The sequence below is a fragment of the Lathyrus oleraceus genome, chromosome 2 (genome assembly GCF_024323335.1).
Source record: "Lathyrus oleraceus cultivar Zhongwan6 chromosome 2, CAAS_Psat_ZW6_1.0, whole genome shotgun sequence".
NCBI lineage: Eukaryota > Viridiplantae > Streptophyta > Magnoliopsida > Fabales > Fabaceae > Lathyrus > Lathyrus oleraceus.
The window spans coordinates 414,038,162-414,052,769 of NC_066580.1; the positions used below are offsets into that span (position 1 = coordinate 414,038,162).

Below are 14,608 nucleotides of genomic sequence, written 5' to 3' on the forward strand. Positions count from 1 at the left end.
TATGACATCAATGCACATTGCCTATGGAAAAAAAGCTGATTTTCATCACCTTTGGCATACACTACTGCAACCATGCGGTATTTGTACAGATCCACCAGGTATGAAAATCAGGCACGAACTCCTCTCATGGCACCAAGCTCATTTTGGGCCTCACCCGGTTCAACTCCCAGATAATTCACCATTGTTTCAAGTGCCTCAAATCTGTTGATCCGAGAATGGTTTAGTAATCTTTCCCTAATCGGAAAATGTAGCTGGCATGAGACATCATCAAGGGTGATGGACATATGTAGTTCATATTAGATTGGCCCTTTAGATTAGTTGCATTTAGCAAAAAAATAACATGAAGAAGTGTCCAAGTGCTCAAGATTTGTCTAGCTTGCTTAAGTTGTATAAGGGACACATGGTGGGCGCGATGCTCCAGCATGTTGGTACGACATATGGGCCTTGCTCAACAGGCGCTCGATTGCTACATTTTGAATGAAATGTTTTAGAAGATCCAGTTTTATATTATTGCTAATAAACTTAGCAATATTATTAGGTGATTTGTTTGAAAATTGGACGAAGATTGATTCAGATTTAAATGAGGATTTAAACTTGAATTTAAATTAAAACAAATCATATCTTGTTGGAGAATTCAAGGAACAAATCAAATATCCAACAAATTCTGCATTAATTTTGGACGAAATCAAATTTCAAATCCATGAAGAAAAGCCCAGAATTATTATGCTATATAAAGAGCTCAAAACCTACATCAGAAGCCAATCAATACTTTGAAGATTTAGAGTGCTAGAGATTAATTTTTGAGTCCTTGTTATTGTTGTATGTACACCTCTATATTTCAGTAACTTGACATAGAAGGTTTGTCTATAGTTGAGTGGTAGTATTCAACATTGATTATTGAGTTATAATCTCTAATCACAGGTTGTGTGATTGAGAAGAAAGTGAGTAGGTTCTCATATTTAGGGGGAACCCTAAATATAAAGTCATTGGGTAGTGTTAGAAAGAGGCATTGAACAACATAGGGTGAGGCATTGAACAATATAGAATGAGGTGTTGAACAACATAATTTGAAACATATGTAACATAAAAGTAAAAAAATATACCTATCCTTCTCACACATGCCTAGTAGTATGTTCTGCATAGAAAAAAAGTAAGGAGGTCGCATAGGGGCCTATTAAAAAACTATCAGGAACAGGAGCATCAGCAGCAACAGGTGCCTCCTATTGGGCTCTAGGGGCTTTAGGGTCAGCAGAAGATACATGTCCTCGGTAGGTCGAAGTCTGAGATACGCGACCTTATAAAGTCTGATACATGCGACCATGTAAAGTCGACGCTTCCACATCAAACATACTAACACTAACTTGTGGCCTCGAGCGCACTTCCCTCTCCATACGAACGAATGCAGTTGGGATACACGACCGTGCCGCAATTTGTCCTATTTTTCATTCATTATTCCTATAATACAAACCAGAAAATCATATCAAAATCAAGGCAAGTAAAATCCGGAGATTCAACTCCGTAAAACAGGAAAGGCCAAATTCGGAGATGCCTCTCCGTAAAAAATGTGCGATTGCAGAAAATCCTATAAACACCAACAAATGTGAATGCATATCTGTACAAACTACCTATTTTGAATGTAACTACAAACTAATTCATTTTAAACAACCTATTTTACCTAAAACATGCATCACAACTCAAAAATAAAAAGGAAATCAGAAACTTACCGATTGAGAATTGTTGAGCAAAAGCTTGAATGGAATGTACTCTGATCAATTGCAATGTGGTTGAAATATTGTTAAAGCTTGAAAAATGGAGCACTTGAATCTTTCTCACAAGCTCTTTGGAGGGTTTTTGAAAGTTTAACAAATGAAGAAGGAATGAGGAAGGGTCTAGCGCGAGTTATTTTAATTAAAACATGCAGAAGATGCATCTCTGTAAAACTCATTGAGCGTAAAACGTTGAGTTTTGAAATAAGATTTATTACGGAGATGCATCGCCATATATATTTTTGGGGAAAATGGGGTGACTCACTCACTAAAGCATTGAGTGTAAGTAATTTGGATGCGCCCAAAGATGCAGCTCTAGAATCTAGGGGTCTTTGTGACTTTTCACCGTGGTGAACTAGCACCCCATGGGGTGGATAAAGTAATTCCCCTAGTTTAAATAGGATATTCCTAGTCGTGTTTTAAATGCAATTCTATATGTCCAAAAAAACATCATCAAGGTACTTGAAACAATCATTTCTTAAAGGATTCATCATTTTCTCTAGAAGTGTCTTAATCACCCTATTTGAAAACTCGACTTGTCCACTTCATTAAGGACAACAAGATGTTGCAACCTTGTTCTTCAAGCCATATTTAATCAACAAATCTCCAAACAATTTATTATAGAAACAAGTCCCCTCATAACTTATAATTTCTCAAATGGGTGCCAAATCGAGTGAAAATGTTTTTGGTTAAAATTTTAGTTACCACTCCAAATATGCATATATGAGATGTTATCCTTTATCATATAATAAAATATTTCTAGTGTCTCAAATTTGTTAGTCTCACGAGCAATAAGTGGCTTTAGTGGAGGCCCACTTAAGATAAAATTCTTAATAAAGTCCTTACCATCAAAAGTTTATATTTTTGTCTTCAAATCATCTTGATTTTGAAGAAATTATTTTTAAATTAAAGAATCACTGCTTATTATTAATGAACGGACAACATCTTCTTCATCAAGATACTTTAATGCATTGAGCATGTTGAAAACAACTTATTGACCATTAAACCTCATGGTAAGTTCTCCTTTCTCAACATCAATAAGACTCCTTCCGGTAGGTAGGAGTGGTCTTCCCAACATAATAAGATTTTCCTAATTAACCATGAAATCCATTATGATGAAATAAGCCAGAATCAAGAACTTATCAACCCTTACCAGCACATCTTCTAATTTACCTTAAGGGTAGCAAATGATTTTGTCAAGTAGTTGTATAGTTATAATGGTGTTTCTTACAACTTCATTTTCAATCTTATTGAGTATTGACAAAGGTATTATATTAATGCTCATGTCCAAATCACATAAGGCTCTTCTATCATACGTGTCTCAAACGGTACAAGAGATTGTGAAACAACCTAGATCTTTCAGCTTGGGAGGTAATCTACCTTGAGAATTCGACAACATTCATAAGCTAAAGCAACAATCTCAAACTCTCTTACTCTTCTCCATTTAGTTAAGACATCCTTCATGAATTTGAAATAATTAAGTATTTGATGTATAACTTCAATTAAAGGGAGGTTGATGTGCAACTTCCTCAATTTCTCCATAAACTTTCCAATTTTTTTAATTTTATTTAGCTTTCCTTGTCCTTTTGAGAAATGGAGGAGGTGAGGTGGTATTTCTTGAACAAATATTTTCTTTGAAAAAATGGATCCAGAGGAATCTAGTGACACGTCTGTAGCCTCGTATGAAATGCTTGGTGACTTCTCCTTCTATAGGTTCTTGATACTTTCTCATTGAGCTTGAATTTAGGTATTTGCTTCATTAGAAAAGACATTAGTTTCTTTCATAAATGCCTCAAGTATTTCCTTCATATGGTTACTCCCATTAGGTACCACATTCTGACTTGATGTAAATAAACCAGGTGGTATTTGAGGTGTTTTAGGTTTCAATTGATTTTGAGTGTTGAGCCATGATAAATTTAAGTGATTCCTTCATCTTGAGTTATAGTTGTTACTATATGGATTGATATTTTTATTGTAATTACACATGTTGTTGTTTTCATAATAATTTGAGAATATGCGATAAGTAACTAAGATTACATTATCTTTAAAGTGTCATCAACACCATTTCACTTTAAGTAAAATATTTTTTTACCCATATGACCCTAATTTGTATGTTTACTCGCTACTTTATTATATTAGTTCTTGAAATCTTTGTATGTTTACTCGCTACTTTATTATATTAGTTCTTGAAATCAATTTACTAAGAACTACCACAACTTAATAAACTTTTATTTCACCCTAAGATGATCATACTTGGAATTAAATATATGAAAAAATAAAACACAAGAACTAAAAATAACATTAAACCACATTCATTCACATTCAAATATTACTTGTTATTCATGAGCTTCACATTATCCAACAAATGAGATTTAGCTCATAGTGAGAAAAGTAAATGTAAAGTGTTGAGAAATTAGGTTACATATTTCTAAAAAGGTATGAATACAATTGATAAACCTAAAGAAAAACCGATAATGCCTTGCAATTTACCAATTGCAGGTGATCCTTTGTGTCATGCATCTCACTGTCACATTGCTTATAACTGGATAAGGGAGAAAAATGGTATTTTTTTCTACTTTGGTTTGTCTCCTTCTTTCTTTCTGTATATTCTCGTAGCCTCCCGGTGTAGGGAATTTTTTAATGCATCCTATATGCTACTTACACACCACGTGAAAATACTTAAATGTCCCCAGATTCCGGAGATGCATCTCCAGCCGCACCTTAAAACGTTAAATGAACCAGAAAAGTATCCCTGTAACAATCTAAAACATATACCATGCATCACACTCAGAAGTCATTTTACATATTTATCGTACCAGAGATGCATCTCCGGTTATTTTACGGAGATACATCTCTGTAACCTATCAGAACATAATAGTTCATGTGATATTTTGTTTACGTTTACTCAGATGAAGATTTAAACCATACAATCTATATAAACAATACAATCCATATGCAAAAAAGATGTATATAAATCCAGATGATCCAAACGTCATATATAAATAAAGTCGAATACAACGATAAAGTAACATATGGTGAAAATAAAAAACAATTTATAGTACAACTACTATATACTACTGCACTACTGTGTCTATCGGACTACATCTCCTTTACCTCCTATACCAATAATCTCACGCCCTCTGGCGCTGTCTCCGGTACATCAATGGCCCACGTGCCTCCGTCATGATGGAATCTAGGACCTGCCTCACATAATACCCATCAGGGAAGACACCTCTATCAATACATGCATGCGTAATCTCCATTATGCGACGACATCTAGGCAAGAAATCTTCAACATGATCTAATTGTGTCTGCTCCTCCTCTAGTATCTTTTGATGAGCTGGCATCGCTGGATATCCTGGAGCAAAAAGATTAAAAGACCAATAAATATTACCGCCAGTAGTGTGATGTTGCTTGTGACCTGCTTCGGTTTCCATCTACATCCCTCTAATAACTTCGAGTACAAGTAGACCAAACAATCGCCCCCAATTGTACTCATGGATCCGCTCAAAATCTTTGAAGTACTATAGGTAGATGACATATAAATAAGTGACACTCTTGTCCATAAAAATAATAGTGCCAATCAAATATAGCATGTATTCTCTAATAGCATGCGTTGTGTGGAACCCCACCTGCTCGTCATAACCTGTAGCCTGCTGTGCTCTCTAGAACTGATCTTCATATATCTTTTTCAGGTATTCAAACCTAGCATGAGCCCCTTGCTCCTATCCAACTCCTCATTCACCTCTGTAGGGTCAACCCCTATATAGTATACCATCATCTTGAGTGCCTCGTCTTTGGTTATCGTCCCATGATCTAGAAGTCTTCCCCTTATCAGAAGATGTAGCAAACACGACACATCGTCGAGTGTGATAGATATCTCACCAAGCGGGAGATGAAATGACGAGGTCTCTAAGTGTCATCTCTCCACGAATGCATTAAGCATCCCATGGTTGACCGTAATATAACCGATCATGCACAAGTCCTTCATCCCAAATAGGAGCAAAGCTGCCTGAAACCAATACTCATTCGGTTGAGGCAAGCCAGTAATCTTCCGCATATGGTTAATAAACTTCAACAGGTCACGGTCCTGCAGAAAATAAATATCAATGTCAGAAACTTGTCAATTAAAATAAATGTAAATTAAAAAGAATGAATCTCACTAATGTCATCTCTCTGTCCCAGATATGTATGACAGTATGGTCTGGGTATATAGGCAATAGTGACAAATCTATAGGGTCTCCTCTAAATGCCTTTGGATCAGTAACTTCACTGTTCAGAGGTGGCACTGACTCAACAACATCAGTAGTAGGAGGAGGCACTCGCTCAGAATCATCACCAGTATCAGTAGTAGGAGGTGCCTCTAGTACCACCGTTGACTCGGGTACCTCTGGTACCACCGATGACTCGGGTATCTCTGGCACCTGAATAGGTGAAATCTGACGCATGCGGGAGAATGGAGGGAATAATGCGTAGGTAGGTGAAACCTTTCTCCTACAGGAAGAAGAAGATGGAGAAGCATGAGCCGCAGAAGTAGATGCATCTGCATGGCCAGAGGGAATATGAGCCTCTAAAACTTGACTTCTCCCACCGCACTGAAACATGTTGTGCAACCTTCCCATGTCTCAGTCTATTGTGTCTGTCATCCATAATGCCCATAAGTTAAAGTAAACCAGAAAATTAGTGCAAGCAAGCAACACTACAAGCAAGAGAAAAAAAAGAGACTGAAAAAATTTCGGAGATGCATCTCCGATTACTAAAAAACCGAAACGTTGAAAAATTCTAGAGATACATCTTCGGAATTTTCTGCAAGTCAACAGCTGCGTCAATGGCGCCAATGCATACATGCAAACCCCATAAATAATGGTTTGATCATCATTTTCAACCAACAAACATGTTTTACACTATGTATAACCTATCATTCGTGCAATTTCTACTCATTTCTAACCTTAATCATCAATTTCTACTCGTTTGCACAAAAATTCAAAACCTAAAAAAAGCTTACAAATTTTCACTTTGCTTCAGTGTTGGATGATGTTTCTGATGTTAATTGAAGATCCTTTAAGTTTGATTGTTTTATTTTGGACTTGTTGATGAGAAAAAAATTGAGAGAGTTTGAAGAGATTTTGAGAAATATCATAAATGAGGAAGGAGAAGGGTTGTGACGGGATTTAAGCTCCAAAACATTCCAGAGATGCATCTTCAAAATAAATTTGAAGATGTATCTCAAAAATATTTTAACGTTAACTGAAAATTTGGCGTGTCCGAGGATGAATCTCCAAAATCTAGAGACATTTAAGTATTTTCACATGGTGCCTAAGTAACACTATGTGCATTAAGAAATTCCCTCATGTTATTCCATTTTTTTTAGAGGTTGTTTCCTATTTATAGCTCCATATTTTGGTTTGTGGGCCATCTTTTTATCCAATAAATTTGGCCCAATAGTAAAACATATTTCTTTTTAAAGGCTAGTACCATGATAGTACATTGCAGTGTCAACTTTTACTTTAATTTTTTGTAATTTTTTCGTCATTATCTATTTTTGACAACTTAGCACTTTATCTCAGCTTAAAGAATATTCTTCAATTCATCATTTGCTTAGGTAGCACGATTTCAACCAACATATCAGTAATTAACTAAAAATACATCAAATTAATACATCAAATTAATACAAAATATCATTAATTAACTAAAAATACATCAAATTAATACTCCCTCCGTCTTTTTTTAAGTGTCACTTTTTTGAAAAAAAATTATTCATTTTTAATTGTCACTTATTAAATTCAAGGTAGTATTAAATACATTTTAATCAAAATTACCCCTAAATAATTATTATATAGAGAGAAAAAATAAAACAAATATAATAAATAATTAAGGATATTATAGATAAAAAAAAATTTATTGTTTAAAAAATAATTATTATTATTAAATTTCTTGATATATATACAAATTCTAAAAATGACACTTAAAAATGAACGGATGGAATACTATTCACTCAAATACAAGCTATATATCCAACTATTTGAGACTTATATATATTGCATAAATGGAGTTATCTCTATGCAAAAGTTCAAGTTGAAAGACATATTTGTTTAAGCACTTCTTTATATATGTGTTAGATGTTACTTCTAAAATTTCTTTTTTGAATTCAAATGAGACATTGTTTAAGCATTTCTTTATATATGTGTTAGAGGTTACTTCTAAAAATTCTTTTTTGAATTCAAATGAGTGATTGTTAGGTACAAATGAGCAATATGTCTGACTGTTAATTAAAAAGTGCCTTAAAATTTCACAAAAAAGGGCTTACACAACTTGCTAGTATTTAGAAGATAAAGGTAGTTCTCCTGGAGTGTGCCGTTAGGGATATAAGATTTCGGAATCTTGAAATTTAATCTTTAGTATGAAAGAAGGCAAAAATCCGATGCTATCCACACTTCTCATTTTACTGATTTCATTGCATGTTTTGCCACTTGTCTTCGTGTTTTGGACACAGGCCTGCATATGCCCTTAACTCGTTTTTTTAGGGCATTATTTCTCCCACCCTCATCGGTGGAGAAACATCAAATTATTCATCTTAATTCGAAAATATATTTTTGACGCACTCAAATACACAAAATTCGTGGATAAATAAATCTATCCCACCACACCCTATTTTTTGTGGGACGGATCAAAGTTTTAAATTCGCACCCTCAACAATATTCATCCTGCACCGTCTCATTTTTTTGCCGACTTTGCAGAGCGGACTTAAACGGGGTGGGGCTACCCGTTTGCCACCCTCTACATTTTTTAATAGGGATGATGTTTAAAAATAACACTATGGGTCATTTCTTCCTACTCAAGGCATAAGTGTTTTATTTGGTAAATTACATCAACAGGTCTGTCCATAAGTCCCATTACCTCATAGTCATACAAGCAACTAAACCGTCTTTGACTTTGCGTTTGAACATCAACCAAATTGTCCATATATAATATTAATAGGGATTCCTTCTAAGTTTAGAATTCTTCCACTAAATCGACCTTTAAAGTAACATGCTATAGTTGTATTCAATGAACAATACTCTTGTTATTGTCAAATATAGAGCCCATTATGTCCTCACCATGGCACCATTAAGGCAAAGAATAGTGATTATTTATCTACAATATGCTCAATATTATAATATGCATTCTTTTATATATAAAAGCCAAATTTTCCACAAGCCTGCAAAGATTCTTGCTTCTTTTACAATTCAGCATATGCCTTGGCATACGCAAGCAAATGGTTTCATTCCCTTTCCCAAACTTTTTATTATTTCATTAATACATTAGAAAACTTTTTTATCAGTAAAGTCTAAAACAAATTAGTCTGTCCAAAATATCTAATATCTTACTCCACCTACCATTTTTGTAATGCATTAATCAAGCAGCAAAATTTTGACCAAGATCACGCGCTTTGTATTTTGTAAATAATTATTCTTTTAGCTTCATAAATAGTTGAAGATTACTTTTAGTCTATCTAACATCAACACTTTAAATTGAAAATATATTTAGGATTTAACACGTTTCAGGGTCGTGTCAGTGTAATTATATTCAATCATTTTTATTTTTTCAAATTAGTACTAGTATCTACGTGAGTGTTTCATACTTTTAGTTGATCTATTAAACTTTTGCAGTAAATTATGTTTTATTTCTATATAGACAGTTAGTTACCTACTTGTGATGCTGACCTGTTTCAATTTTTGGTGACGAGGAAAAGTCTTGCATGTCTATCTACTGTCTTTACTTGTAAAATGTGGCGAAAAACACCTCATTTCCTAGGTGGCCAATAAGAGTGTACCAAGAATATTAGTTATTATTATAATATAACAATCACCAAAGAGTGGTTATGTCTATAAGAAACTATAAAGCAAAACTTTTTATATAGCTAATAAGTCTAAACTCTATTTAGCATATCAAAGTCTGTCTCTACTACTCTGCTATGGACTAGCAGAAGGTTTGTGATTAATCTAGAAAAATCAAGAGAACATGGCAGAGAGTGCCGTGAATTTTCTTCTGCAAAGGCTTGGGCCTGTATTTGAGAATAAGGTGAATTTGCTCGCTGGGGTTGAAGCAGAAGCAGGGTATCTGAAAGGACAGTTGGAGCTCATAGCAGCCTTCTTAAAGGTTGCAGATGCATTAGAAGAGGGTGGTGATGAAGAACTCAAAGTTTGGGTTAAGCAAGTCAGAGAAGTTGCTCATGAAACTACAGATCTTCTTGATGAATTGGAACTTCTTGTCCAGGCGCGTAATCACGCAAACAGATTCTCTTTTTCTCTACGCGTCAGGAACATGAAAGCTCGTTATCGGATTGCTCATGAGTTGAAAAACATCAACTCTCGCATGACGACTATTTTTTCAATTCATAAGAAATTCCTCACAAAACTTGACACTTCTTCCGAGGCTTCAAGTTCCATTCATACAGGTACTACTAACTTCAAAGACTCTTTACAGCTAAAGTAATAGTGAGTAGTCTAATGGTCATTAACATGGGATAACATTCAATCACTTCCATTTTATTAAATCATTACTGGTACCTACGTGTCAGTCAGTGTTGTGTCTATTGTGTATGTCTTTGTTGTAACGTTCCATGGTGAACAAATGGTTTTGTAACAAGGAAAGTGTATTTGTTTTTCTATTACAAAACTCACTTGTCAGATTAATACAAGTTCTGAAGCAGGTAAAGCATGGCATGATCAACGAGGGGATGCTCTTCTCCTGGACAACACTGATCTAGTGGGCATAGACAGGCCTAAGCTAAAGTTGATTGGGTGGTTGATTAAAAGTTGTCCAGGGCGCAAGGTAATTTCCGTTACTGGAATGGGAGGGATGGGAAAAACGACGTTAGTGAAGAAAGTATATGATGATCCAGAGGTGATAAAGCACTTCAAAACATGTGCTTGGGTTACTGTTTCCCAATCTTGTGAAATTGTGGAGCTGCTCAGAGACTTGGCCCAAAAACTTTTTTCTGAAATGAGGCGAAAAGTTCCAGAAGGCTTGGAAATTATGAATAGTGACAAGTTGAAGATGATTATCAAAGAGTTGTTGCAGAGAAGGAGGTACCTGGTTGTATTTGATGATGTGTGGCGTATGCATGAATGGGAATCTGTCAAATATGCACTTCCAAAAAATAATTGTGGCAGCAGGATCATGATGACCACACGCAAATCTGACTTGGCCTTAAATGCCTGTATAGAATCCAAAGGTAAGGTGTATAACTTACAACCCTTGAAAGAAGATGAAGCATGGGATCTATTTTGTAGAAAGACCTTCCAAGGTCACTCATGTCCCTCATATTTAATTGAAATATGTAGTTATATCTTAAGAAAATGTGAGGGTCTTCCCCTTGCGATTGTAGCAATCAGTGGTGTCCTTGCTACAAAAGACAAGCGGAGGATAGATGAATGGGACATGATTTTCCATAGTCTTGGAGCTGAAATTCAAGTCAATGGCAAACTTGATAATCTGAAAACAGTACTCTGCCTCAGCTTTAATGATTTGCCTTACTATTTAAAGTACTGTTTCTTGTATTTAAGCATGTTTCCTAAGGACTATCTGATTCAGCGTATGAGGTTGATTCGGTTATGGATAGCAGAAGGTTTTATTGAATCCAAAGAAGGAAAAACAAGGGAAGATGTTGCAGAGGATTTCCTCAAGGAGCTCCTAAACAGAAACTTATTGCGAGTAGCAGAGAAAACATCTGATGGAAGAGTCAAAACGTTGAGAATCCATGATCTTCTGAGGGAGATTATCATTTTGAAATCCAAGGACCAAAACTTTGCAACAATAGTCAAAGAACAAAATGTGGCGTCACTTGAAAAGATTCGGCGCCTTGCGCTGCACGGCACACTACCAAATCCAAATGGACAACAGCATAGATCTGTTTCTCAACTCCGTTCTCTCTTAATGTTCGGAGTGGCTGAAAGTTTATCCCTTGGAAAACTGTTCCCAGGTGGATTCAAACTCCTGAATGTTTTAGATTATCAAGATTCACCCTTGAAGAAGTTTCCAGTAGCAGTTATTGACTTATATCATTTAACATATCTGAGCTTGAAAAACACACAGGTAAAAATGCTCCCAAACTGTGTCCTAGGGAAGTTGCAAAACCTAGAAACACTTGATCTTAAGAATACTTGTGTTACAGAATTGCCTGCAGATATAGTAAAGCTTAAAAAGCTTCGCCATCTCCTTGTATATCGGTCTAAAGTAGATGGTTATGCACAATTCCACTCCAAATATGGTTTCAAAGCCCCTCTAGAAATAGGAAATTTACAGTCACTACAAAAGCTTTGTTTTATAGAGGCAAACCAAGGTTGTGGCTCAATAATAAGACAGTTAAAGGAGCTAAGTCAATTAAGAAGGTTAGGCATCATGAGACTCAGAGAGGAAGATGGGAACGACTTCTGCTTCTGTATTGAAAAATTGACTAGTCTTTGTGCCTTATCTATTACTTCTGAGGGTGAGAATAAAGTTATTGATTTGGCATCTCTTTCTACACCGCCTCCATTTCTTCAAAGATTGTATTTGTCAGGGAGACTACAAGAGTTGCCAAGTTGGATAACTTCTCTTCATAACCTGGCCAGGATATTTCTGAAATGGAGTTGTTTGAAACAAGATCCATTGGTGTATCTGGAGGATTTACCAAACCTCGCACATCTTGAACTGCTTCAAGTTTACGATGGCGGTGACAACAGGCTGTTGCATTTCAAGTGTGGGAAATTCAATAAGCTTAAGGTTTTAGGCCTTGACAAATTTGAAGGACTCAATAAGGTGATATTAGGTAAAGATTCAATGCCTTGCCTAGAAAAACTGAGCATTGGACGTTGCGAGTCACTGAAGAAAGTTCCGTCGGGGATTGAAAACTTGAGTAAACTTAAAGTCCTAGAGTTTTTCGATATGCCAGATGAACTCATGGAGACAATATGCCAACATGGTCCAGGAAAACATTACTGGAAAATATCACATATACCAGAGGTTTATTCTACCTACTGGAGAGATGGTGGCTGGGATGTTTATGCACTAGACAGTTTCAGAGACTGTTCTCCCCGATCCGGCACAGTCGTGAGAAGCCTCGAACGCCGGAATCAGTGGAAGGTTTAGCTATAAATTATGGAATAACAAAAATGTGTAGTAGTTTGTGTATATTAACAAAGTTAGCTGAGTTGTTTCATGTATATATCTCAGCATTTCACATAAAGGTGTAGGTTTTAATTCACCTTTGTTTAAATTTGATCATCAGTATATAGAATTATTCCAATGTTTTATATCTAAATCTTATTCTTTCCCTATGCTTAAAATTGTTACATAAATAACGCATTATTACAAGATGCAAATAAAATTAAAATAATAGAAATTACCTCAATCGCCAAACCCTTGTGTTGCCATGAGCTTAACCAAATTGTTATGGTTCTTGCGTTGCAAACGCGAAATCGACAAACATTACAGAATTCAGAAACAAGGAATTAAATTTGGAAAATGCGTTTTCAGTTTATGGTTGATGAAGAAGTGCCAAATGCAGTTGCTTGAAGAATTTTGGTAGAAATTGAAAAGTTATTAGAAAATTGATTGTTGAAGGAAGGTTCCGAAGTTGGAGATTTTTAACCAAATTCGCAGTTCATGGATTTACTGTGAAGTATTAACCTTCTTAAACAAATTAAGACTTGATATTATATGATAAATCATTATTCATGAGTTTTTATGTTAACTGAAAAATGAGAAGGGAAATTAAACAGGATTAATTACCGACCTAATAAATTAAAAAGTTCTGAGTTGGTTATATGGTCTATTATAGGTTTAAGTGTCGCATTTGGCGAAGGATGAGTAAGTCGCTTGAACACACTACACTGGAGCTGTCCACACTGTCCGGAAGAAAAAGTTTTTATTCACTTCGGATATATAATCAATCTAACGACCTTCCAAAAAATAAAGAGGAAGTCGACGAGACCACGTCTAGAGAGGGGTCCATGAACCCTAGTCTTAGAGAATTCTTATAAATAGGTGATCCGTCAAAGGGACAAAAGATCTAAGTCATATTCACTCAATATCATTAAATATTACTCAAAGAATACTTCGCTCCCACCAGTCTTAACATTGGTTATTTAATCGCCCTCCTGCAACTTAGCAGCGCTGGCCGCCAATTAAACCACTCGCCTCACGTTAGTCGGTCCCTTAAACAGTCTCAAAAACTACCATACTAGGTTACTCGCCACCGTGAGCTAGCTCTCATCTCATTCATGTAATATACCTATTAGGGCATGTGAGTCTCTCTGCCCTTGTAGAGGGAACACACACCTTGTACTTTTTTGGACAGTACATTGGTGGTGTCCACCGTGGGGTTCGATAAAACTAATCTGGGTCACACCTCTCTTTAAAAAGAAAAACCATCATCGTCTCTGTCTGTATACATGCGTTTTTGACGCCATGAGATTAGTATGCAAAATGGTTCCTTCGACGAATGATGCCATAAGAGTTGTTCGACATTTCGACAAAATGATGGTTCGACATTTCGACAGGATAGTTGCAGATGGAAAGACGTCTTTGACAAACACGGATGATGCTATGATATTTCAACAATCCGACAGAGTCTGGAGAAAGACGTCATTTCGACGTGAAGTGTAAATTCAAATTCAAAAGAATTGTGACGTTTGGCAGAAGACGCGTGGAAGCATCTGGCGAAAGGAAGATAGCCAAGTGTCACAGTTTTAGGATTTGTTCGTTAGTAACACTTGTTTTATTTGTATATAAATAGGATAGTTGTTATCAGAAAAGTGTGTGAAAAATTACTTGTACAAAATTCCTGAAAATACTCAAAGTACACGTGTGAGAGAAAA

At 35.7% G+C, this 14,608-nt stretch overlaps 2 protein-coding genes across 5 annotated transcripts; one reads left to right on the forward strand and one right to left on the reverse strand.

Annotated features, from left to right (window-relative positions):
• Nucleotides 1-4,391: 4,391 nt before the first annotated feature.
• LOC127119812 (uncharacterized) lies at nt 4,392-13,536 on the reverse strand. 4 transcript variants are annotated; one of them, XM_051050142.1, is made up of 4 exons: nt 13,136-13,535; nt 9,470-9,556; nt 5,930-6,405; nt 4,756-5,856 (listed from the first exon to the last, which is right to left on the reverse strand). In XM_051050142.1, exons 3-4 carry the CDS (start codon nt 6,386-6,388, stop codon nt 5,686-5,688), a joined length of 630 nt encoding a protein of 209 aa, XP_050906099.1. In that variant the 5' UTR covers nt 6,389-6,405; nt 9,470-9,556; nt 13,136-13,535; the 3' UTR covers nt 4,756-5,685. The 4 variants fall into 4 exon arrangements, 2 of the variants coding, with proteins under 2 accessions (XP_050906099.1, XP_050906100.1); XR_007802921.1 differs by lacking the exons at nt 4,756-5,856; nt 5,930-6,405 and adding an exon at nt 4,392-4,528 and having other exon boundaries at nt 13,136-13,533; XR_007802920.1 differs by lacking the exon at nt 5,930-6,405 and having other exon boundaries at nt 13,136-13,533.
• LOC127119811 (disease resistance protein RPM1) lies at nt 9,613-13,050 on the forward strand. Its single transcript, XM_051050141.1, has 2 exons — nt 9,613-10,203; nt 10,459-13,050. Exons 1-2 carry the CDS (start codon nt 9,768-9,770, stop codon nt 12,876-12,878), a joined length of 2,856 nt encoding a protein of 951 aa, XP_050906098.1. The 5' UTR covers nt 9,613-9,767; the 3' UTR covers nt 12,879-13,050.
• Nucleotides 13,537-14,608: the final 1,072 nt, after the last annotated feature.